The sequence below is a fragment of the Haliotis rufescens genome, unplaced genomic scaffold, assembly GCF_023055435.1.
Source record: "Haliotis rufescens isolate VD_foot unplaced genomic scaffold, xgHalRufe1.0.p SCAF_76, whole genome shotgun sequence".
NCBI classification, from domain to species: Eukaryota; Metazoa; Mollusca; class Gastropoda; order Lepetellida; family Haliotidae; genus Haliotis; species Haliotis rufescens.
The window spans coordinates 911,473-937,911 of NW_025964368.1; the positions used below are offsets into that span (position 1 = coordinate 911,473).

At 40.0% G+C, this 26,439-nt stretch overlaps 1 protein-coding gene across 3 annotated transcripts in view; it reads left to right on the forward strand.

Moving 5' to 3' along the window:
• LOC124133131 overlaps positions 1-26,439 on the forward strand; it is a 124,055-nt gene that overhangs the window by 20,300 nt on the left and 77,316 nt on the right. For 2 of the 3 annotated variants that reach the window (XM_048388671.1, XM_048388673.1), the window contains exons 2-4: positions 8,552-8,638; positions 23,018-23,212; positions 23,649-23,663. In XM_048388671.1, coding sequence (XP_048244628.1) covers positions 8,552-8,638; positions 23,018-23,212; positions 23,649-23,663 — 297 coding nt within the window. The remainder of the gene's footprint in view (positions 1-8,551; positions 8,639-23,017; positions 23,213-23,648; positions 23,664-26,439) is intronic. The other variant, XM_048388672.1, reaches the window with a different exon arrangement.

A 26,439-nucleotide genomic window follows, 5' to 3' on the forward strand; every position in this document is an offset into this window, starting at 1 on the left:
TGAGTCACATACTTGGATTTGAACCACGGACCTGATCTTATCAGAGGGAACACCAAAGAGGTTAATTTAACTGTGTCCGCAAGCTGACAAGGTAAGGATGTCACCTGTGGGATGGCTTCACACCCTGACAGTATCACACCTACATAGAATGCTGGGGAAATCGGAATGTAGACGACGTCCCCACTGCTTGTGAATATTGGTCCTAGGAACATTTATTCTTGACTGTCGTAAGTCCCACACTTTATATGTACGCAGGGATTTATCTAGACCAGCTCAGAGGCTGATTTTTGGCCCCAAGTCTGCTACAAGTGTCATAAATTTGGAACTAAAAGTTTCCCAATTCATGTTGCAATGTGTTAGTATATATAACCAATAACTAATTTTATGGCTTTGTAGAAGTAACCTGTATTCACTTATAACAAGACCAATAAATAGGAACAGGTTTTAATGCTTCGTTTTATATTATTGTATTGAATGCAATCTCAAAATACCTCTGAATTTTAGAAAATATGAACTTTTAAAAAATCCCAGCTTTGAACAATATAACGAGTTTTCCCAATTTGCCTACTTGGGGCACTTAGTTAAGAATCCTAGATAAATCCCTGGTACAAATGAATCACTGGATTGCCTGGTCCTGACTTGATTATTTACAGACCGCCTTCATTAAGCTGGAATATTGCTGAGTGTGGCATTAAACAACAAACAAACCAACCCTGTGACATCATTGTGTTGTATTTTCCGCCACTGTAACCATGGTAACCTCTTCAACGTTGGTTGGTTTCATGTCAAGTACTTATCTGCATGGGATCTGACCACGGTCGATCCACAGCCAGCTAGAACTCTCACCAGTTCAGTAACCAGTACTTGGAAGTAGACGTAGCAATCCATTAATAGGCCTATCTTGCAGACACTCATGCAGTTCTTTGAAAGAGAGACGGGCTGACTGCGAAGTGTGATGCCCCGTTAATATTGCAAAGGCTTGTCTTATATTGGGACATTGAATCTGATTCAAGGTAGGATCCCCAGCAACGATGAAGACTCACTGATTAGTACAGAGGTAGATCTTTGATTGAGACAAACTGATGCATCAGCATGTTTACATTTTCAAATTGATAAATAACTTTAATGAGAGTCCGTAATAATGATATACTTTTATTAAAAGACAGACTGTTGTCCATGGTCTTAGATGCCCAGGTGAGGTTAGGTGAAATTGGGTTTAATGTCACGTCCAAGATTATTGCACTTATATAGCGACGTGCATGCACGTGTATGTGTGTGTGTGGCTGCTTGTACTATTCCGGACTGATGCCGATTTATCGTGCTAGCTCACTGAGATACCATGTCGCAGTTTAACATGAATACCCCACTCAGACACAGTATACTGACTCCAAGCCGACCAGTCCTTGTTTTAGCCCCTTAATGCCAAGCGCCAGACAGGGTAACAACAAGTACAATCTTTTAACGTCTTTTGGTATGACGCGGTCGGGGATCGAACCCCAGACCTTCTGCTCTCCGGGCGGACGCTCTACCACAAGACCACAGAGGCGGTCCTTGTATGCCCAGGTGTAAAAGTTTGTGGTTAATGCCATGTGTGGAACTGGGACATTGTTGTGAGGTACCTGGCTTATCATTGAGTGCCAGACTCATATATCACCCAGCAGCGAGTGGGTACCAGGTAGGATGAGATGGCATTGTGGTTGTTTACCTTCTAGCACCTAACGGGGGGCAAGGGTGGCCCAGTTGTCCAAGGTGCCACGATTCGCTGTGTGGAGTTGCGTCCCTTGAGCACGCCTGAAACCTATGATTGTGAGTTCGAATCCCGGTTCGCCCCGATTATGTTTCTGGGTTTGTCAGTGCCATACCCGTACTCATGGGTTTAACCGAAGTGGTAAATATCTGAGACGTGCATCACCTCGGGCTTTCCTCCAACATTAAGCTGACATGCCGCGATATGACTGGAATACTGTTAAAAGCGGTGTTAAACCCAACTCACTCACTCTAGCACCTAACAGGCATTTTGGTGTGGGTGATCCCCAGGGAGCTGAGAATGATTGTTGAGTGCAAACTGATCCAGTGACCGGGGTAATAATAGCACTTTGAGCATGCCCCTGTGTGATGTGGAAATATGTGCTGTATAAATGGCCTACTGTTACTGCTAAAACTATATCATAAAATTTGAGGTGACAAATTTGGTTTCGAATGACCTAAGCTTAGTTTGTGTCTTGTTATATCCTGCACACCATATTGCAGGGATTTGGACAGGTATGAAACTAACACCAGTCACTACTCGCCCCTCAGAATGCGCGTTTGATTTCAAGTTATTCATCAAAGAATACCTCAGAAATAATTTTTGATTTTACACATGTCTTGCATCTAAAAATATACCCAAGACACAGTTAAATGTGTTCAATCATACTGTATAATTCCGCATGCCCAGATGTGCTTTAAATTGCATCTGAAACATATATAATATATGGGGAAATATATGTGAACCATTACGCAACGAGTTGACAATTATTTTAGGTATGCCCGATTGCGCTAAGATCCCGGTTGCAAAAATGGCTATGAGAGGGGCACGAGTCGCTATTCGGCTTGTCCCGGAGTAACACGGAGTTGGTCACGAATGGAATAGATCTTGGCATCTAAGGGATGTAACTCTGCACAGTCATTGCTATTGCCCTTAGTTAAGACGCAAGCTCTGGTCGACAAGTTCCACTGTCCACTGCACTGAAGACAACTAATGGTCACCCTTACAATGTCCGTCTCTGGCTAATCTTCATTTCAGAGAGTGGCATCAGGACATTGCTGTGTCAAGGTCTGTTTGATGCAAGAATTATGACCTCACTGCATCAGATGATGCAAGATGTCAAACACAAATTAATCTCTTGTCATAAACAAAAACATGCACTTATGACAAGAATATTTGTCAACATGCTCAACTTGCCAGTATGTGTATTACAGAAAGGAGCAGTATGACTTGCTACAAAGCAAGCTCCTTGTCACTGCATGACACCTTATTACTCTCCAAGATAAGATCGTAGAGACTAAAGTGTTGCTGTTAGGAGTTTTGTTGTGAGGCTCAGAACCAATTACAGTCTCAGACACAGGAAGCAGGTTTGACCTAGATACAGGTTCAAGTCATTTGACATATGAAATGGTGGTTGAAAGAATTTTATGTCTCATATTATTTAGAAAAAGACATGACAATTGTGTCAAAATATCTTTGTCAGGTACCACAGTCAGATTGTGGACTTCATTCATGAATGTCAGTGAACCAAGATCAGCATTGTTTTGGAAAATTGTTGTCTTCTTTTTTTAAAATCTTCTAACTTTTTGTGATTGGGTAAGAACAGGTGGTCCAGTTGTCTAAGGCACAGTTGTTTTCTGTGCAGAGCTGCATTCCTTTGATCTGCTACAAACCTGTGGTCATGGCTTCGAATCCCAGATTTGCGCGATTATGTTTCCAGGTTTCTCAGCACCATACCTGTGCTCATGGGTTTCACCAAAGTGGTAAATGTCTGACACCTGCATCACTTCTGCTTTCCTCACACATTAAGCTGACATGCCGTGATATAACTGGAATACTGTTCAAAGCTGTGTGAAGCCCAACTCACTCACACATTCACTCACTCCCGCGCTGATAGGTTGAAGGGCTAGAAATCAACACTTGTCTTTTCTTCACTGACAGGAAAACATCAGTTCTAAATTCAAACTTGTTAAACAACTCACAATTTATTAACAACTGAAATTATAAACATGATCAGTCAGAAGAAATACCTCTTTGTCAATAATCAGATAGTATTCTCTTGAACACAACCAACAACAGAAAATAACATCCATATCTTGGGGAAGATCATGTCAGATTCACAATAGCGTTTTCCTGACAACTAATATCAACCAAACAAGCCTGACTCGTCTTGTTGAAGGAGCTCCGTGGTATGTTTGTTGGTGTTGGGGAAGTTGGTGGAAGTCAACCAGACTTAAGCCACGTAATCCTCATCCCGATGGTTGTAAATCTCCTCTCAGATCTGGGTTTCAAACCTTCATCAAAGTGGGTTTGCTTTTGCTCTTTTGTGTCAAATGTTACACTTTGAGATCAGTGGATAATGTTTTTTCTGTCTGTCAACATTTCGTCAATTTGTTCTTGACTTGTGGGTTTTGACAGATTGTGACAGGAATTATATGTCATGGATTGAAAGATTGTCAAAGATTACACCATGAAAGCAAAGACTGGCTTTGGCAGCCTCTGCTATAGGATGCTACAGGGTGTATTTTTACTTTTACAGAGGTGTTCATGTCCATGAGGTATCCTTGATAGCACATTCAAATAGAAATATATTTTTTTCAACCTGATAATCCTGTGAAATTGTTGTTTGAAGAACACTCAGGTGAACTCAGCAATATTGCACCTCTATCACGGTAGATATCGAGTCTGGGTCAAACGGAAACTGACACGAGCATTGTCAGAGTGTATGATGGCACATAATCAACCAAGTAACATGACCACCTGATCCAGTTTAGTTAAAAGACAATAGAGTGCCGGGGACCTTTCTCACCTGCATCCCCACATGGTTGCATGTACGATGTGTGAATCCCATTCTCGCATCACCTGCCGTGAAATATCTGGAATACAACTTTGGACCCACTCATCAGATATTGAACCATTTTCACCTTGAGATGTCCTTCAAGACATGTCTCATGACTATTTGAAGAATTCCTTTTAGATTTCCTGTCACTATTTCTCAGTTTCATTATTTCCCAGAAGACTTTCCAACAGAATAGTGATTACCATTTATGGAAAATCAATGCCTTACGTGTCCAAGTCGTAACTAGAGATTGCCGGACAAGCAAAAATATCAGATTCAATTACCCAGGGACAACATTTACCATGTTTACATTTGGATACCTTTAGTCAATTTTGATCATTTTGATCATTTTGATCACCTTTTCTGGTAAGCTCCTGCCGTGATATTGTTCCTAAAGTCTGTGTTGAAATATATTCATTCATTCATTCATTCATTCATTCATTCATTCATTCATTCATTCATTCATTCATTCATTCATAACATTTCACGTTATTTTCAAAGTTCATTTTGTGTTATGCACACTCAACTTTGAATAAATGTGTATGTTATATAAGGCAACAAAAAACATGCTTGTGTTTCCAGAAACCTCACCTGATGAATCAACCATTCTTTTGCAAATGATGTACCTTCAAGTTTTAAACGCTTTGTCTTCATGTGCTGTTTCTGCAAGTCACAGGCCAAAGACGAGCAGACATACACGAACACATGTCCTATAACCTTGTGAGAACCCATGCAATGGGTTACACTGAACCAAACCCCTTACTCAGCAACCTGCATGTTCAATCTTAAAGTGCACACGTCCAAGGTGTTGTTCAAATACTATTTACCTGCTAGAAAGACTTGGACAGCCCCGTCAGTTTTACTTTGCACAAAAACCGCCGACCTATCTGTCAACTGCAAATATGAAAGTGTATGTCTGTATACTGCTATTCACCCTTCAACATCATCAGTGTTTTCACAGGCTATTAAGCCAAGTGTGGAATGTGCTCGCAGTGTTTGCTCAGACGAGGCAGGCCCGTTTACCGTGGAAGCTCCATGGCTTACCTGTAAGGATTTGTCTATAAGAACGTAAATTAACCAATTAACCTGTCAGTAAACACAACTTTTTATTAGCCGTCTCTATTAGATATGGTATTTTGACTTTAAGCATGGAGCACTTGATGTTATTGTCACCCGACATGCAGACAGTCATCATGATTGATGTGGATGGGAGTTACGATATTTTTAATTTTCAGGGGCTTGTTCAACAACACGATCTCAGCATTAGATACATTTATCTTGGATTCTAAACTAACTGATCTTGGCAGGCGAATTGAGACATAAAATAATTATTTTGATTTTGTTAAAGTTCTTATTTTTCTACATATTGAGGTATTTAATATTGCATTCAGTGCAATAATGTAAGACGAAGCTTCAAAGCCTCTTCATCTTTATAAGGGTTGGTCAGGTAGAAAAGTGGTTAAAGGGATCACTCGTCACGCTGAAGAGCTGGGTTTGATTCCCCACATGGGTACAATGTGCGAAGCCCATTTCTGGTGTCCCCTGCTGTGATATTGCTGGAATATTGCTAAAAGTGGCGTAAAACCATACTCACTCTCTCACTCACTCACTCACTCACTCACTCAGTGATAAACAAGTTATCTTTACAAAGTCATAACATTAGATATAACTATATATATTGAATTGGGAATTTTGACTGACATTTACTGCGGAATTTGGGTCGAATACCTGCCTCTGAGCAGGTCCAGATAAACCGCTGGACTACGACTGTTGTATCTTCTATGCTTTATCAGGGCTTCAGAAATTTGTTTCAGCCATTTGAGTATTTCTCACATCATCATTCACATTGGGTATTGATAGTTTTCTTTGGGTATTCATTGTATTTTTACTCACTTTGGTCCAGTCTATTGGGTATTTTACACCAATGAGTAGAAAACTTTGTAGAGTAACAATAGATCTGAAAATCTCCAAGCATCTGAGACTCTCCATGGATCTGAGACCTACTGTAGATATGAAAATCTTAACAGATCTGAGACCTACCATAGATCTGAGAATCTTCACTGATCTGAAACCTACCATAGATCTGAGAATCTTCACAGATCTGAAACCTACCATAGATCTGAGAATCTTCACAGATCTGAGACCTACCATAGATCTGAGAATCTTCACAGATCTGAGAATCTTCACAGATCTGAGACCTACCATAGATCTGAAAATCTTCACAGATCTGAGACCTACCATAGATCTGAGAATCTTCACAGATCTGTGACCTACCATAGAACTGAGAATCTTCACAGATCTGAAACCTACCATAGATCTGAGAATCTTCACAGATCTGAGACCTACCATAGATCTGAGAATCTACATGGATCTGAACCTCACAATGGATTTGAGACTCACCAAAGATCGTGACTCACCATAGATCTGAGACTCACCATGGATCTGAGACTCACCATGAATCTGAGACTCACCAACGATTGTAACTCACCATAGATCTGATAATCTCCATGCATCTGAGACTCACCATGGATATGAGAATCACAATGGATCTGAAACTCACCAAAGATCATGACTCACCATAGATCTGAAAATCTCCATGCATCTTAGACTCACCATGGATCTGAGACTGACAATGGATCTGAGACTCACCATGGATCTGAGGCCTACCATAGATCTGAGAATCCCCTTGGAAACTGAGACTCACCATGGATCTGGGAATCTCCACGGATCTGAGACTCACCACAGATCTGAGAATCTCCATGAATCTGAACCCAACATGGTTTAATACGAAATGGTTATGAATGTTTCCCCATCACTGCATCAGTAGTGAGTGTTTCAGGAGAGAGCTGCACCCGCCCACCTGTCTGATGCAGCGATGTGTCACTCTGCACTGTCAACATGCAGGTCGTCATGCCTCAATATTGTTGCCTGTTACAGATTAGCTGAGAACTAGTCCAGAATAAGCTGATCCATGAATGAATACTGTGGTGTACTTTTAAGCAAGCAGGATATTTGTTGAGAATGATCAGGTTTGTTATCTGAAAGGATTTAGGGGGTGTATAACTTTTTGTCTTTTCAGTTTATCTTGAGTTGAGAGATAAGAAGAGGTGTATCAATACAATTGAAAGAGATTATTACTTGTTTTGAAATGAAGTGGTCGAGGTACCACGTCCCTGTCAACATTCTGGCTCAACAATAGGTCCCCAGTACTGTGCTAGTTGTAAGAGGCCACAAAATGGATGGGATGGTAAGGCTCACTGACTCGGTTGTTTGGTCGTCATAGGACCAGTGCTCATGATATCAACCACTGGTTGTCTGGTCTAGTTCTGATTATTTCCAGGCTGCCGTCATATATGAAGTATAAGCAATAAGAAAACAAGCTACAATGTGTATTAAGTTTGTGATGGTTGAAGATAGTTATTTCTTTCTGAGTGAGATTTAGTGCTTCAATTTTCTTACATTATTCAAACCTGAATGCAGTTCATGCGAGAGGTTGTGTGCAAACATTTTCAGAACATTTTTTATATGGACTTTTAGTAGGTTACAAGACCGAAAACAATTTTGCTTGATTCAAAATTTAGTAGCTGAGGTCTCAGACTGGAGCTCATCTTCCAGACCTGTTCAAATACTGTTTGACCATTATTCCCACTTGCCTTGTGTCCTGCCATAACAGTGATGAGTAGACTAACATGTTGTCTGTAAAATCCTAAACAATCAATTTGTTTATTTTTTCTTACTCTGATGTTCACTTGTTTTGAGTAAATTATGCAGATATTCTGCTCTCATGGTGAAGTGATCATGGGGATGGGAGAGTTACGTGCCCTTGAATATTTCAGTTACATCACACGTGGTCAGTTTTTGGCATCAGTAGTTGCCAACTACAAGCAAACTACTTCCACATCCAGCCATGTACATACAGATAACTGGAGCCTTTGTTTTGAGTGTTTTGTTTTTTATGTTTCCAGATGACGGCAGAGGTTGTACCAGTGTCGCAGCTGTCGTCCTGCAATGATGAGGACTTCGATAAAGTCATCAAGGAAATGTCACTCAAGGTAAAGCAGCAATCATGTACCATTCTTCATCTACACACCTGTGGTGCGCTGTGTCCATGTTGTGGGTTTCACCAAAATGACAGGCTGTGATAGAGCTGAGTTACTGTTCAAAGTGGTGTGAAAGTAAACTATCTCACTCTTCGGTGACGCCTGAAATGGGCTTCAGGGGGCACGGGGGGCACAGTCGTCTAAGGCGCCATGATTTGCTGTGCAGAGCTGTGTCCTTGGGCGCACCAGAAACCTATGATTGTGGGTTTGAATCGACAATACCTGTGCTTGTGGGTAAACGTCTAAGACCTGCATCACTTCGAGCTTTCCTCCCACATTAAGCTGACATGCCATGATATAACTGGAATACTGTTAAAAGCGGCGTTAAACCCAACTTACTCACTCACTAAAATGGGCTTCACACATTGTACCCTTATGGGGAATAGAACTCGGCCTTTAGGCTTGACGAGTAACTGCTTTAACCACCAGACTACCCTACCTCCCCCAAAATCCTTCACAAAGTTGTTTTTGTTTGATGGAGTATTGTCAGACATGTTAATTCCCCACCTCCTCACTTGTGGAATTAGGATCTTATACATTAAACTCCACTGCTCCGTGATATTTAAAAAGTGACTTCAGGCTGTGAATCGGCTGAAGTGCTCCTAACTTGCACCATTTAAACACTAAGAGCATGAGCTATATAATGGTGAAATCACCATGACCACAATCTGTTGATTCTGGAAGTAGAATCTACACATTCCACTGATTTCTCTGACTAAAACCATGTTATGGTTGATATATTCTCTATAATTTTGCATAATGATGTATAGTATCGTCAGTTTTACTTGTTTAAATTTTGTTCAGAATCTACTGCTACAACATGTGCTCCTGTGAAGATCCGGAGTAGAATAGGTTCTCAGCAACCCATGCTTGCCGTAAAAGACGACTCTGCTTGTCATAAGAGACAACTAACAGGATCGGGTGGTCAGGCTCTGCTGACTTGGTTGATGCATGTCATCGATCCCAATTGTGTGGATGGATGCTCATGATGTCAATCACTGGATTGTCTGGTCCAGAGTCGATTATTTTACAGACTGCTGTCATATAGCTGGAATATTGCCGAGTGCGGCGTTAAACAACAAACAAACAAAAGTTATGCAGAGATAGCTGACTCAGTGCTGATCCCATTCATTTATTGCCGTAATCTGGGTGACATTGCTCGAAGCCTGTCATGGCTGAGACTATAAACGCTGTGACCAGCTGCTCCAGCGTGACATGATATACCTACCCGCCTGGTAGTGAGTCACATAGCGGTGTATCCATCGGGTCATCTCGCCAGCCTTCTCTCTTCCCACACGGGCACTTGTCACTTTGCAAGCCTTCAAACATTCAAATTTTATTGCTGTAGACCTTTAGCCTCTTAGTCACTTAAACTGTGTGAGATTATGGGATGGAATAAGTCACCAATACCTCATGCTTGAGGTAAGAGCAGCTGAAACCAAGACATGGATGGTTGTCATCATTGGTTGTCATCGTATCGGTGGTGTGGACTGACGATTGTTGTCATGCTCATCTCTAGTTTAACTGGTGCAGACTCGCTCGCTCGCTCGCTCACTCACTCACTCACTCACTCACTCACTCACTCACTCACTCACTCACTCACTCACTCACTCACTCACTCACTCCAAAGATCATATCCACTATTAATGCCGTATTTGTTTTGAAACATTCACCGAATATCAGTATCAGTAAGCCAAGTTAGTTTTGAAATGTTCGCCACGTATCATTTTCAGTAAGTCCTGTTTGTTTTTAAATATTTACCAAATATCAGCATCAGTAAGCCACGTTTCGTTTGAAATGTTCACCAAGTATCATTTTCACCCCTGCTTGTTTTTAAACGTTCATCAAATATCAGTAATCCCTGTTTGTTTGAAAAGATACCAAACTGTAGCATCAGTAGACCCTATATATTTTGAATCGCTTAGCATGGTAAGCCCACCATGATTTTTTTCTAAAAGCCTAGGCAAGTCTAGATCAAACTAAACCAAGTCTACAGCAGAAGCAGAAAGTGAGTGAGTGAGTTTGGTTTTACGCCGCTTTTAGCAATATTCCAGCAATATCAAGGCGGGGGACACCAGGAATGGGCTTCACACAGTGTACCCGTGTCGGGAATCGAACCCGGGTCTTGGGCCCAAGAAGCAGAAAGGTTTTTTAAGAAAAGAATTACAATTAGTTTAAAGAAATGTTTTCATAGACTAAGTGTTTGTCTACATATGATGAGATGACCTATTTTACCAGGCACTGTATTTTCTCAGGGCAATGTGACATGCTTCAATTGATCAAAGAATGTTGTCATTGCTTGAAAGGGGGTGGTGGGGTAGCTTATTGGTTAAAGTGTTCGCTTGTCACCCTTGTTCGATTCACCACATCGGTACAATGTGTGAAGCCAGTTAATATCGCTGGAATATTGCTAAAAGAGGTGTAAAAACATGCTCTCACTCACACACTCACTCACTCACTCACTCACATGTCATTGTTTCCCTTTTGCGTAGATCAATGCTCATGACATCAATCACTGGATTGTCTGGTTCAGACTGGATTATTTACATACCGCCGTCATAGAGCTGGAATATTGCTGAGTGTGGTTTTAAACAACAAAGGTCTGGTGGTGTTATTAAGCAGATATATTACAACAGGGTTAAAATGGACAGTTTTATTCAGACTACTACCAAAATTAAAAAATATTGGGGACAAGATCTGTGTGTATTCAAGCCTTAATGGTTTCAATCCTTATTTGAACACAGCTTGTAAGTAAACAGCTGAACTCGGAAACAGCAACTGACAAGTGCTGCAAGTCACCATCGGCTTAGACACCCTAGAAACAACATTAACATTGTCCGAAGTCTAAGATTCTCTTTTGCAAACACCTTGTATCGCCCATCTGATCTCGAACAAAGGACATCTCCGTGCTGTGTTCACACTTGACTTGGGAGTGTCACCAGCATGGAAGATGGGTGCAGGTATGTCGGTGCTCCCTTTGAACTGTTTTTCTTATGACCCAGTGAGATGGGCTTAGTATGTGGAGCAGACTTTATAGACCGAATACTCAGGCCTCAGCTGGCATCAGCTGGCAGAGGCAGGCAGGCAGGAGCACATAGGTGTTTGATGTCTGGCTACATGACTGGCCAATCACTGTCTTATAAAAACCTGTGCATTAGTCTTTGTGAGCGGGAACTCGTAATGATAAATTCAATAGATGTCTCAGTCGCTGGTTGTATAGGATTTTAGAAACTGAAAGTTTTTTTGTGCATCTCGATGTTGTGGAGTAAAAAGCATATTCTTGTTGTAAAATCCTGTACACTCTGCTAGTGACACATGTAGCTCATAGTACGGGAAACTATAAGATGTTAAAGGATGGTACATGTTGTTTCCCTGCCTGTACAAGATTTCTAGTCTGGCACTGAACTTGATACGAGAAAGTTTGTACTGGCGTTGACTCGAGAAATATTGTATTGGTGTTGTCTCTATTAATCTTGTACTGGCGTTGACTCTAGAAATCTTGTACTGGCGTTGTCTGTAGGAATCTTGTATTGGCATTGACTTTAGAAATCTTGTACTGGCGTATTCGAGAAATCTTGTATTGACATTGACTCGAGAAATCTTGTACTGGCATTATCTTTAGAAATCTTGTATCAGCATTGACTCGAGAAATCTTGTACTGGTGTTGACATATTTTGTTGCGACCATACTGCTAGGCCTGCAGTTTTGGGCTACGTTTGAGAGAGCATGACTGGACTAGGTGGACTTGGCCAACCTGTGGGTTTGCTTTGAGGGCTTGACCTCACAGATGTGCTTACCTTGAGTCCATCTGTGAGCAGAGTGGTCAAGAGATAGCACTATCTGCGTATCATGGAGACACACGCTAATTATGCAAACATTAGAAACGTAGAAGACACTACATAATGATACATGAGATATATTTTGCTCTTCCTAAAGTGACTTTCTCTTATGATTTTGTAGAATTCAAAGATAAAATGATTAAAGTCAGGATGATTATGATGTTTAATCCCAATATCTTACATTTTAAATCACATCAGGCTCCAAGCAAAATATTATTTGACTGTTGGAGTAACCATATTTTACTTTTATGTCTTATTAAAGTGTAAATATATATTTTGTAGAAATTTTGTTTTTACTATAACTATTGCTATACCAGCTTCCATCCCATGAAGATCCAGGTTAGAATAGGTCTTCAGCAACCCATCCTTGCCATGAAAGGCGACTATGCTTGTCGTATGAGGCGACTAACGGGATCGGGTGGTCAGGCTCAGTCACTTGTTTGATGCATGTCATTGTTTCCCTATTGCGTGGATTCGATGCTCATGATGTCAGTCACTGGATTGTCTGGACCAGACTTGATAATTTACAGACCGTCGTCATATAGCTGGAATATTGCTGAGTGCGGCGTTAAACAACAGACAAACAAGCTATACCTGGCCTTGCTTAACCCATTGCATTAAATATTGAGTCTGGAAATACATTTCTGTTCAGATTTGAAGGCTCAGTTAAAGAAATGTTTATACCTTAATCTATGATCAATAATATGTCATCATTTATCATCCATCATTTGATCGTGGTGATGAATGCCCTATATCATCAAAACAATAACAACAATACATACATTTCGGGGGGGTGTGTGTGTTGAGAGTATCCACACATCATTGTGATTATGTAAATATTTCAACAACTAATATAGTGATTTTTGTATTTTAGTATAAATAAATTATTAATAGTTTTTGACTGAATTAGTTCCGTTGTTGCATTGACTCTATGACACTAACAATATTCAGACACCAGAGGGCGCTGTGTACAGTGAGTAATCCCGACACACACACACCTGTGCATAGGTCTGTTCAGCCAATGGACTACTTTCACCATTGAACAGTAGAGTTCTGTTTGTATCTTGAACTGAAGGATATTAAATTTTTGAATAATGTGTAACTCCAAAGCAAAATGTCTTTTAAACTTAGGTGTAGCTTATTAATTTATTATGTCATAAAAAAATGATGCAGTGGATTTATTTGTGTTCTATCACTCCATTATTAATCCACATGTAGGAATACATCCAGGCTGGTAATATGATATGCAGCATATGAAAGGCTTGATGTCAGTTTTCTGGGTCCATCTGAACAAAGATTGCTGTCACATTGCTGTAACAGATGTGTGATTTTACTACCACGCTAATGGTTATATTGAATCAATTTGTAGTAAAGTGAGGTATTTGGTTGCAGTGTCTGTGATCATATGTTTAATGGTAGTGATGTATGTTCAGATTTATCACACACACTTCTAACATTACTATCATGTTTTAGATGATCGAGACTGACTTTTCTCTGGCGTTTACGTTATATATTAACACTGTGGATGGAGTATATGCACAAAGATACGCATTGTTGCTAATGATTGTGTTTGTACACACCAACCACCAACAACTGCAAATGACAATTCTATTTAAAATCAAATCAAATTTTGTAATGAAATTATCCTATAGGGAATCAAGGTTTGCAGGCCTTAAAGTTACGACTAAAATGGTCGCCAATGCGACCTAAATTTCAATTTGTCTACTGTCTAAAATTCTGAGGTAGCCAAATGACTACCTTGAAAAATATCATGTTGTGACTAATTTCTGTTGCTTCACATATGTAGACAGAAAATAAACATGTCTGCTACTAATTGTACTTGCAAATAATTCCTCCTGAAGTCAACAATGAACCGAAATACATAATTTATTAAAGCAATTAGTATTTTATTTTAGTTGATAGTATATTGGATGAGCAAGGATATACCTATGTTACCCTGTAACATAAATTGCATCATTGTTCGAGTCACAAAAATAGAACTCAAGTACAGTTTCCACTAATATACAATTCCAAGACTAGTGCTATGACTTGTAGATGTAATAGTTATTTGATAAAAGATCATTTCAAATGCTTTTGCCTACCTACAATATTGGCTTGGCTTGTTGATTTTAACACTGGCTACCCGGAAAAAAACTACTTATAGCCATATGGCTACTTGGTAGAAATTTAAACTTTGAGGCCTGGCTAGAACTGCTCCCCAGCGACCTCTGCTGGTAGTTACAGGCAGTGTCTGAAATAACTGTTTGCCCGCCGGCCGTGGCTGGTAACTTTTCTGTCGGGCTGCATGAAATTTTCCTCCACCTGCCCGACTGTCTGGCACATACATTTAAGACTACTACGTATTCAGTTTTATTATAACTCCTCATAGATTCTCAAGTAATTGTTTGCATTATTTAAGTGAGTGAGTGAGTTTGGTTTAACGCCGCTTTTAACATTATTCCAGTCATATTGCGGCGTGTCAGCTTAATGTGGGAGGAAAGCCCGAAGTGATGCAGGTTTTAGACGTTTACCACTTCGGTGAAACCCACAAGCACGGGTATGGTGCTGACAAACCTAGAAACATAATCGGGGCGAACCGGGATTCGAACCCACAATCATAGGTTTCTGGCATGCCCAAGGGACGCAACTCTGCACAGCGAATCGCAGCGCCTTAGACGACTGGGCCACCCGTGCCCCCTTTCATTATTTAAACTGAATCAAGACAAGATTTTGTCTCTAATTTGTCGCAACTTTTCAATATTTATAATGTCTGAATGCAGGCAGGTACCTGTGAAGATGGGCAGGCAACATGTATGGGTCACATCCCCCTCTGTCTTGTTGGGTTTTAAAATTATTTCAAACTCTGGTTACAGGCGCTCAAATGGATCAGGCGGTCAGAGTCAGTAACATTTGTTACTGCGTATCAGTTTACCCCGATGGTGTGTATCACTGCTCACAATATCAATCACTGAATTATCTGGTCCAGACTCAGTTATTTACATCTTATAGGTGGAATATTGCAGAGTGCAGCATTAAACAACAAACAACCAAGCAAGAACAAAATTGTAACTGAATTAGTTTTATTGCAAATTCTTAAAATCACAAAGTGGAAGCTTTGTCGACATATTTATATACATAAGGAGCCCCAGTCTAACCTAAGACGCTATCTGAAATCCCTCCTTTCATCAAAATGTGCTATATCAGGTATTAAAAGAGTATCCCTTCGGCAAACACGTACCACCCCTGATGTATCTGTCAGACGATCAACTTCAAGGTCTAGCGAAGGCGGTGTATATTATCTGGTGAATATGTATATAGCAGGCCTATTGAATAAGCTGGGTGATTGCCTTAGGTGTGAATACAGTCACAACAGATGGCCGAACATCCACAGTGGAATCATTGTACATTCATGCAGTGCTCCCTTGTATCGGATTGTAACTTCGTAGAGTCCACACAAATTTATAGACTTATTGAAAAAAAGGTGTTGCATCATCTCAGTACTGTCAGCCTTGGAGCTGTTAACATCAGGTGATTCTCCTGGTTTATGAGGTGTTAAATCAATGCATAGCGTAATAAACAGATGGATTGTATTGGGATGGGGATTGCTTTCGTTGTCCGCATCAGGTACAGTTGGCGGGGTTGTTGAATGTCTTGGCGCCCCAGACTCTTTATGACAGTATGGGTGACACAGACTTTTGTAGCATCTGGATTACAGTCATTTTGTCACAGTGAAGGGGCAGGGAAGGTAGCCCCTACCCCATGCTCGTCTCCTGTGGGATTGTGGAGCCAAAGAGATCCCCAGAACCTCAAACTTGTCTCCAGTGGAATTTTTTAGCAGGGAAGATCCCTAGTATTCAATACTTGTCTCCTGTGGGATTCTTGGGCAGGGAAGATCCCAAGTATCCAATACTTGTCTCCCGTGGGATTCTTTGCCTTTGGAAGATCCCCAGAATCCAATGCTTGTCTCCCGTGGGATTCTTGGGCAGGGAAGATCAGTTCCCCATGCTTGTCTCCCATGGGATTTCTTGGGCAGGGAAGATCCCCAGTATCCAATACTTGTCTCCCATGGGATTCTTGGGCAGGGAAGATCCCCAGTATCCAATACTTGTCTCCCGTGGGATTCTTGGGCAGGGAAGATCCCCAGTATCCAATGCTTGTCTCCCGTGGGATTCTTGGGCAGGGAAGATCCCCAGTATCTAATACTTGTCTCCCGTGGGATTCTTGGGCAGGGAAGATCCCCAGTATCCAATACTTGTCTCCCGTGGGATCCCTGGGCAGGGAAGATCCCCAGTATCCAATACTTGTCTCCCGTGGGATTCTGGGGCGGGGAAGATCCCCAGTATCCAATGTAAACTGGCATGCTGTAATCTAACTGAAACACTTTTCACAGTGGTGTTAAACCTAACTCACCCATATAACATCAGATAGTTCTGTTTTATCTTGTATCTATGGCTTATTTCCACTTACAGATTTGATCCCAAAATATATAGTTGCTGGTTAAAAAAAATAAATTGCCAAAAAAATGAGTAAACAAATTTTAAGTAAGAAAATTTCTTACCGATCTGCAGTGGACTTATTTTTTCGTGTATAATATGCACTTGTGTGTTATGTGCACCCTTAAGTATGGGCAATTAAATTCTGGAAAAATATATCTGTCGTATATAAACATTTCAGGCTGTCAGCATAAACCAAGAAATTTACGATCTTTCAATTCTGTTTTTTTTTTCACAAAAATAATATTCTAATAAGAGCCCCCTATTTCTAATTTTGAGAGCGCCCAGAATATTACGACATGTATGTAGGGTGAAATGTTTCTGTTTGTTTATAAAGAAGTACCTGCCAGCCCTGTATGGAGAAGGGTGGAGTTGATACCTAGATTAGTCTAAGTCTGCGATATGTAGGAATTACTCAAGAGGGGAGGTGGGCAGGATATTTGTGCGAATGGTGTCTCAACAAAACAATGCTTGTGTTTATATTTGGATTAAACATTTTACTTTTGGGCCGAAAAAATATACTGGGACAACTGCTTGGCAGGCCGATTACATATTTACCCACAATTCCACAGCAAACTGGGGCTGAGTTACATGACATTTTTGGCAAGATACGATTAGTATAAATATGCCTTCTAATGCCAAGAATGGTTTCACGTTTACCTGTTTCACAATCTGACAATGGAAATAAACCTCCTTCGAAATGATGTAAGAGGTGTATGGAAGGTGAGACGGAGTATGTCGATTTCCAGATTTGAATGCAAATAATTTGTAGACGTCAGATTGTTGCTACAGGTGACACATGAGTCTGCTTTGATCTATCGGGTGGAGATGGTTTCGTGTTTGAGGAAACAATTGACACCGTAGGATAACTTGGAAGTATTTATTGTAACAATTTTCAGTGTTTGCTTTTACATTTAGAGCCAAGGGAAAACTTGTGTAGTGTTAGTGATATTCATTTTGTTGTTTTGTTTGCTTGACTAAGATCAGTGTCATTTCACACGTTATTTTAGGCTACTTGCAAGGAATTGTCTATTGTTACAAAGTTTTCTTTGAGGTGTTGTGTGCTCAAAGATTTTATGGGCAAAGATGAACTTGAAGCCCACATTATAGCACCATGGGTGTAGGAGACACTTTGAGACTTGCTGTTTTGAGTTTGGGGATTTGCTCTTTTCTTTGAATTAAGGATAAGTTTCAGCATGATATTTTCAAGATGTTCAAAGATTTAAAACTGTTTTCACTTCCAATTAATTTTCTTTAGCAGTTTATTGCTGTTCTGGTATCAATTCTTAATATCATTCAGAAGGTTCACATAGTATGTCTTTTTCTGATGTGTCTTACATCTCCTGCAAACTCACCATGATACAGGCAAAGAATCTCATTGCTATTATTGTCTGCACATTTATCAAGTTGAGAAATGTAGAAATAGTCAAAAGATTTTAACAGACAGTAGCATTCTGCATGTTCTTAGTGAAAACGTCCATATTAACAAATGTCAATATCAAGAAATCTTGAACAGTTACCATATTCACTGTAATAAGAGTAAACATTGACAAAGAGCCCAAGACAATATGATAGTTAACAAACTTAGCTCAAACCTTGATGGAACTAAACATTTTTGGTAATTGTTACAAGGCAAGGCTGTTTTCTGTAAGAAGTCTGTAAAATCCACAAGAAAATATGGACTGTCATGTAAGTTGTCAGTGTTAGTAGGGGGTACCGTATTCGACGTAATAAGCGCCCAGGATGCTCTCAAAATTAGAAATAGAGGGATCTTATTAGAATATTATTTTGGTGGAAAAATAAAGTTGAAAGATAAATTTTGTGGTTTATGCTGACAGCCTGAAATGTTTATATACGACAGATATATTTTTCCAGAATTTAATTGCCTGTAATTAAGGGTGCATATAACACACGAGTGCGTATAATACGCGAATAAATAAGTCTTGTGTACATTGATCAGTCGGAAGGGTGCTAATTGGGATTGTTCACTAGCCAATATATGAGCAATTATCGCCGTGGGCGCTTATTATGTTGAATACGGTACTTATAAAGATTGTTTGGATGGTGAGGCTCACTGAAGCAGCACACTATGTCACGTAAATTAATGTTTGTTGACTTTATCAGTAGTCATTGGAAATCCAGGTTTCCTGATAAACAAGGCCTGGACAAACGGGGATACACTGTAAGGGGCCAAAACGAGCAAATACTTTTTCTTAATTTTCTTTTGCGTTTGGAGCGTTAAATGTCTTGAGGTGAGATCTGGTAACCTTGTTGGATATCTGGCCTTAGACACGTGTAATTCTTTAGTTATGGAGACGTGATAAATAGGTTCATGGTCGTAGACAAGTTGTCGCATAGTTTCCGTATGTTCTCGTCCAGTGTTTTCCGTCTTCGGCTCCCCCTGTCTGCCACTCGTGGGTCACCGCCTGTCAACATTCTTTATTTGACGTGTTCGGACTAAGCAAATGTAGGAGTTGTGGCGGACCTTTGTTGCAGAATTGTCGACTATGCCAGGTCAACATTCTCGCCACTTGCTGGGGTCTTAGAGTAGCTGCCACTTAGAAAAACACAGACGTGAATGTGAAAATACACATAAAAACCTTTGACAATTAAGTAAATATTTTACAAGGGAGCTATACGGGTTTTTTTATTCGTGTTTGCTGCCTCACACAAAAAGACTATTTGTGTTTTTATCCATGATCATACAGACAATCGATTGCTGATGTTGGTGTCACTGATCTTTTGCCACGATATTGGATCATTTAGTTGCAAAGAAATTAATGTGTCTTTTTATCAAAACAGTACAACATTGTTATTGTTTTTACAAATAAATAACACTCCCTCCCTTCCTCCCTTCCTCCCTCCCCCTAAAAAACAGTTGACACCATGTGTTATAACTGAAGTATGGGTATAGCAGTGTGTCATCACTCACTCACAGCCAGGAACAGCTGGATCACACAAACCTGTGGTCGATGGTGTGAGCACACTTTTTGTAAGGGAGCACGGCATTTCCATGATACATATCACAATATCATCTTTTACTGCTCAGTATATTATAAGGGTAACGCTATTTTTCAGGGCATTATCATTTGCAGAAGCCCGAGGTCTTCCATTAACTGCCCGACGACGGAGGGCTTCTGCAAATGATAATGCCCTGAAAAAAAGGGTTACCGTTATTGTAGCTCAAATGGATGGAATTTGTTATCAAATAAAAAGAAATAACAATATAGGTTTTGAAACATTTACTGCAATCAACACGAATGTCACTGACCCACTTTTACAAATATGGAAACGTCAAGAACAAACCAGATGACGTCAATATTGAACGTGACGTCACCTAACAATGGGGGTGATAACGGCCCGTTGTCAAGCAATATGAGGGCATGATCAAGTTACAGTGGCCCACTCATTTCTTGTAACATGCGGGCGGTTTGATGATAATTCTATCCATTTTGGCTATAAGGGGGGATTTGAAATAGCTATTTTTATCATGTGTTTAATGTTACGCACTTGCCAAATACCCGGAGCGTGCATCTGTGCATATTTATTGAATGAGTATTTAGTGTTTTGAAAAAAGGATTTTCTGAGTATAATGCACAGAAAAAAATTACATGGTATCACTTCAGCGAATTCAGGTATCAAGAAATGGGTGACAACAAACTTGGTCAGTACAAAATTGAAATTTGAGTTAAACATTACTAGGCATGTTAATTTTCTATTTAAATTGTATTTCATGTATTGCTCACTAGCTCGCAATTGTAAAAACTTTATGTTGACATATAATAGTCAAACTACAACAAATATGACTCTTAACGAGTCAAAGTATGGCAATTACGAAAAATGTATCCCTTCTCTGTCAATTAAAGTTTGTTCCAAGGCATCAATAGCAGAAATCTGACCATGGTTGCTGTAAATAACGGTGAGTTGTGTGATCTACCAATCACTTCACACACAATTTGGCCGAAATTTATGTAAACAATATTAAATGAAATTTGAATAGAATTAATAATATTGATTCCAAACAAAAGTCCAGATATACAATGAACACTGATAACCAGACAATGTAATTACAAGATTAAATTGCGTACTTCATTATGGATTTGTTGACATGATATTCCCAGTGTTACGCGCTCACGGTAATGTCTCAGCATATGACAATCTGTCTGAATGAATGGAAATGCTATCAACTTATGGAAGAGATCCTGATATTAGCCTATTTATGATAACATGTAGACATAGTTCACATCTGCTGATTATTAAGGAGACAAATGGCTTTGCTCTCCAAACTGATATGCTAGTGATCGTGCTTGAAAGTTCATAGAGTAAGGGAGACAACTCCATTTGTTCATCTCTTGTTTACAACTGAAAGTAAAACTAGGTAAAGTTGTTTGGTGGTTAGAGCTCCCATTCATCAGAGTTAAGTTTTGTGGTCAATTGGTTAGGGTTCAAAGTTCAAATGTTTATTGTATGACAGGCCATAGGCCCAAATACATGAAGTGGATACAATACACTACAGGATAATTTTACAAGTGAATCACACGTTTCACTTCTGTACATTTCTGATCTTGAAGGCATATTTGAAATAAAGCATAACTGATTTTTCATCTTGATAAATTGAGGTTGCCATAAGGGGAATAAATTGTTGATCTCGTGTTCCACACATAAAATTCATAATTATCAAGTTTCAAAAGTGTCCCACTTGTACAATGTCAGTACCGATATCTGAATAAATTGTAAGAATAAACTTAACACTGCCAGTATGTTTCTTTTTCAAAATCATCATCATTATCCAGTTCTTCTCTCCACCTTCGGGGCAGTCGGGTAGCCTAGTGGTTTAAGCGTTTGCTCCTCATGCCGAATGACCCGGGTTTGATTCCCGACATGGGTACAAAGTGTGAAGCCAATTTCTGGTGTCCCCCGCTGTGATATTGCTGGAATATTGCTAAAAGCGGCGTAAAACCATACTCATTCCCTCACTCTCTCCACCTTCTCTATGAAAAGTTAGTAGTAGCACAATAGCTGATGTGTTTGCCTGTCCTCCCTCAACCCCAGGTTTGATGCCACCTATGGGTACAATGTAATGTATATAAGACCATTTCTGCATGTGGCACAATGTTGATGAAATGCTGATTAAAGCAGTGTAAAACAATATTCACTCACTCATGAGGTTTTGAGATGACAGTTTCTACTTTCTATAGCTTTCGTGGAAAGTTCAGATGACAAAGCAGAGGCCATGGACTACATGGGCTGTGAGACCACATCTTAATGTGCAGAGTTGCGTCCCTTGGGCACGCCAGAAACCTATGATTGTGGGTTTGAATCCCGGTTCGCCCCGATTATGTTTCTAGGTTTGTCAGCACCATACCCGTGCTCATGGGTTACCCCGAAGTGGTAAAAGTCTGAGACCTGCATCACTTCGGGCTTCCCACATTAAGCTGACACGCCGTGATATAACTGGAATACTGTTAAAAATGGTGTTAAACCCAACTCACTCACTCACTCACTAATGTGCAGAATTATATCCCATAGGGATCAGTTCAAACATTTAGTGAGAGTCAGATTAGAGCTGCTATTTATTGACGGACCGTAACTATAACTCTGAGCGAAGATGGATTCCAGTGACCCAGGAGAGGGTATGAGGAAATTATCTGATTATGGGTTTGTTTAATGAAGGGGTGGAGGGGGGTTCTCAAAAGTGAAGGAACTAATATATGTATACATGTCACAATCTTGAATCTGACAATCCCTATTAGTATCCTGGGTAAGCTGGCATCAAGTCAATGCTCCTTGATTTACACAGCGGGGGTAAACGGCTACAACCTTCATCCCTTTGAGCTTTGCTCCATGATTAATCTGACATGATCGAACATATTCACAATAATAAGCACCCTGGGTGCACAGAAAATAGATGAAAGGGTGCTTAATATGGGGGAAATACGGTAACTGAAATACCGTAAAACAGCGTTAAACGCGACTCACCAAAGCCATTGTCTCCGCAGACGCTGATGGAGAGCATCTCGGGGCTGCAGAAGGAGATGGCGAGAGAGCAGGAGAACTTTAACTCCCTGAACGCGGAGCTCCAGAGCATGAAGAGCCGGAACTCCTCCCAGTACAAGTCCATCTCCAGGGAGATGGTGACGTCACAGACGAGGCTCACGCTGCTCATGAACAGAAGCATGAAATGTTTTGCACAGGTATTCATCCAACATTTTGTTGATCCTCTTATTCTTGTTCAATTACACTTTCTAATATTTGTTTTCATTTTAAACTAATTCAGTGTGTCTCTTTATTTTAAAAATCTTCCACATTAATTAACATGTCCTAAAGATATAGTAACTTTTGAAAATATATTTCATGTTGAATTTATTCTTACTGCACAAGACTAATAAATCAACAAGTGTCAAACCTTTAAAGTTTTCCTCAATAATGTAACATATGATTTATTAATATTTTTACATTTTCTACATGTCCAATTTTGCTTTTAAATTAAAAAAAAAAAAGAATTAAATAATTTTCGTCAATATCTGTGTGGTATAAAGCTACATAGAATAGTGATTCTTCAAGCATGACAGAAGCTATTGTTTAACGTTTTCTTGGTGATTATATCCTCCATATATCTCCATGAAACAGATGCGAGTCACAAAGGTAGGATTCAAACTGTTGGAATGGCCGCCTCTGCATGTGATTGTCTGGCATTTTACATCACAACTCTTCTGTATACTTGGGAATCAAACAACTCTCCAGAATTATTTAAAATCACATTTTTCATAAATAAGAGGGAATAGTTTCACTGTACAAAATTATCCCACCACCATCTTGACTATGGGCCTGCTTGAATTGGTCACAGTCATGCACAGACTTTAGTTGTCACTGATAATTAATATAAAAAAATATATACTGGGGTTATATGAGGTAAAAAACGTCTTTTTTGTGTGTCATTTTCACCTTTGATGTCATTATTTTCTTACCTGGAATATCAAGCTCCTCACAGCGATAGCCCGTTTGTGGAGCTCTCTTTACTATCGCTGCCACCAGTCAAAACTCCCCACTGTGATAGGTGGTCCACAACCATGCTTGGAGTTGAACTCGCAACCGACGGACCGTTATGTTTAGAAACAAGCATGACTGTCGTGATGCCGAATACACTTACCACTGCTAAATTACTTTCTTTGTTGGTCAGTTTGAATTTCTGTTTCATTAAAACTATCATGTTACTGATATAGTAAGAATGTAGGGGGAAGTTAGTTGATTTTCCGTTTGTCTGCAACCTCGTACCAATCTGATTATACAAACAACAAAGTTAATTCATCTGGAAAACATGGTCAGTCGTAAACCTTTTCAAAATTAACTATGATGGCATTCTCAAAGACATAAACAAAAGTATAAACGTTACTACTTTTTGGGTTAGAGGGCAAATTTCAAGATTCTTGTTATGACCATGCCCACACTGGTGGCAGCGATGTTACCGAGAGTGTAACGAAGGTGTCATGTGCTGGGAAGGAGCTTGCTGGAATATATGCATGGGCAGATAACTCTGAACACACTTGGGGCGAATGTTTCAAGGAGATAAGTTTATCACAGTTCCAGAGTTCAAATCTCTGTTTGAACCATCAAAGATGAAATTTTACAAAATGTTAATTTTGTCATTCCTTCAATGACAACAAAGAACAAATTATTAAAAAAAAGAACGTTTATAACCTGGTTATTTTCACAATAATGATTCACACCTTCACTGAGATAGATCACGTTTAATATTACCTATCTGGATATATGATGAATGAAAAGATGTTTCTCTCTTGTCTGGTTAATATTAATGAGAATGCCTTTATTTGTCTTGTTGTTTAATGTGGTATGAATAACGATTATGTCAGATACAATTCATTATCCCATCAGAAGAAAAGGATTTTGCGATCTCGAAATGATTCCGTGCAAGGTGGTATTCTCTCCCCCAACATGGCTCCACTTTCTTTCTCATGTCAAACTTCTGCTAGGCGGTGGGGTAGCCTAGTGGTTAAAGCGTTCGCTTGTCATGCCTAAGACCCAGGTTCGATTCCCCATATGGGTACAATGTGGGAAGCCCATTTCTGGTGTCCCCTGCCGTGATATTGCTGGAATATTGCTAAAAGCGGCACAAAACCATACTCACTCACTCAAACTTCTGCTGAGAGATACTGTTGACTTAATCTTTGAGCATGAAAATATATATGCATGATCAACATTTCGGTTTCTGAGTTTCATGTTTCTGAGTTTCTTGTCATGACACAGAAGTCATGCAGACTTTTCTAAAATATTATTGTTATAATTTGTTGGAATTTCCTCAAAATTGGTATTGGTCTGATGTAGTATGGGGTTTACATTATTAATATCCCCCTTTAGCTGTGATTCTCTATGTGTTTATTTCATTTCAAAATATTAGTAGGACTGGATACTGCACTCTGTATGTGGACATGGGGATGTGTTTTGTCCACAGTTGTGAACTGAATGTCTGTACTATCTCATTCATACCCCGATTGGCCATGTGTGGATCAGATGTCCACAATGGCAGCTGTTCGTGGACAGTGGTTGGACTGTAGATCAGTTGTTTGGATAGTCTGGTGCTTAAAACAAACCATATGGACCTGGATTCCATACATGGGTACACCCCCTGTGAAGATCTGGGTTAGATTTGATTTTCAGCAACCCATGCATGTCAGAAGGGGCGAATAATGCAATCGGGAGGTCAGGCTTCCTGACTTGTTTGGTGCATGTCATCATATCCCAAGTGCGTAGATCGATGCTCATGATGTTGATCACTGGATTGTCTGGTCCAGACTCAATTATTTACGGACCACCATCATATAGCTTGAATATTGCTGAGTGTGGCGTTAAACGAAGAAACGTAGATGCAATGAGCGATTAGGCTATCACTTCCTGTCAATCAAACAACAGGATTGACCAATCAGAAATGCTACCATTAGTCCAGAGACTTCAAACCTGTCAGACTTTCCCACTGTTCCTATTCACTGTCTAGCAAAGGCCTTAGTTCAATAGGGGGCACGAGTGGCCCAGTTGTCTAAGGGGCCGCGATTCGCTATGAAGAGTTGCGTCCCTTGGGCACGCCAGAAACCTATGATTGTGGGTTCAAAACCCGATTCGCCCCGATTATGTTTCTAGGTTTGTTAGCACCATACCCGTGCTCGTGGGTTTCACCAAAGTGGTAAACGTCTGACACCTGCCTCACTTAGGGCTTTGCTCCCACATAAAGCTGACACGCCGTGATATAACTGGAAACTGTTAAAAGCGGCGTTAAACCAAACTCACTCACTCACCTTAGTTCAATAAGTGACATTGTATATTGACAATATGGGTAGATACCTGCTCCAGGCGTATTAATTTCGGTTGGCTGTCGATGCAGTTTTGGTTAAGATTTTTCTGACTGTCA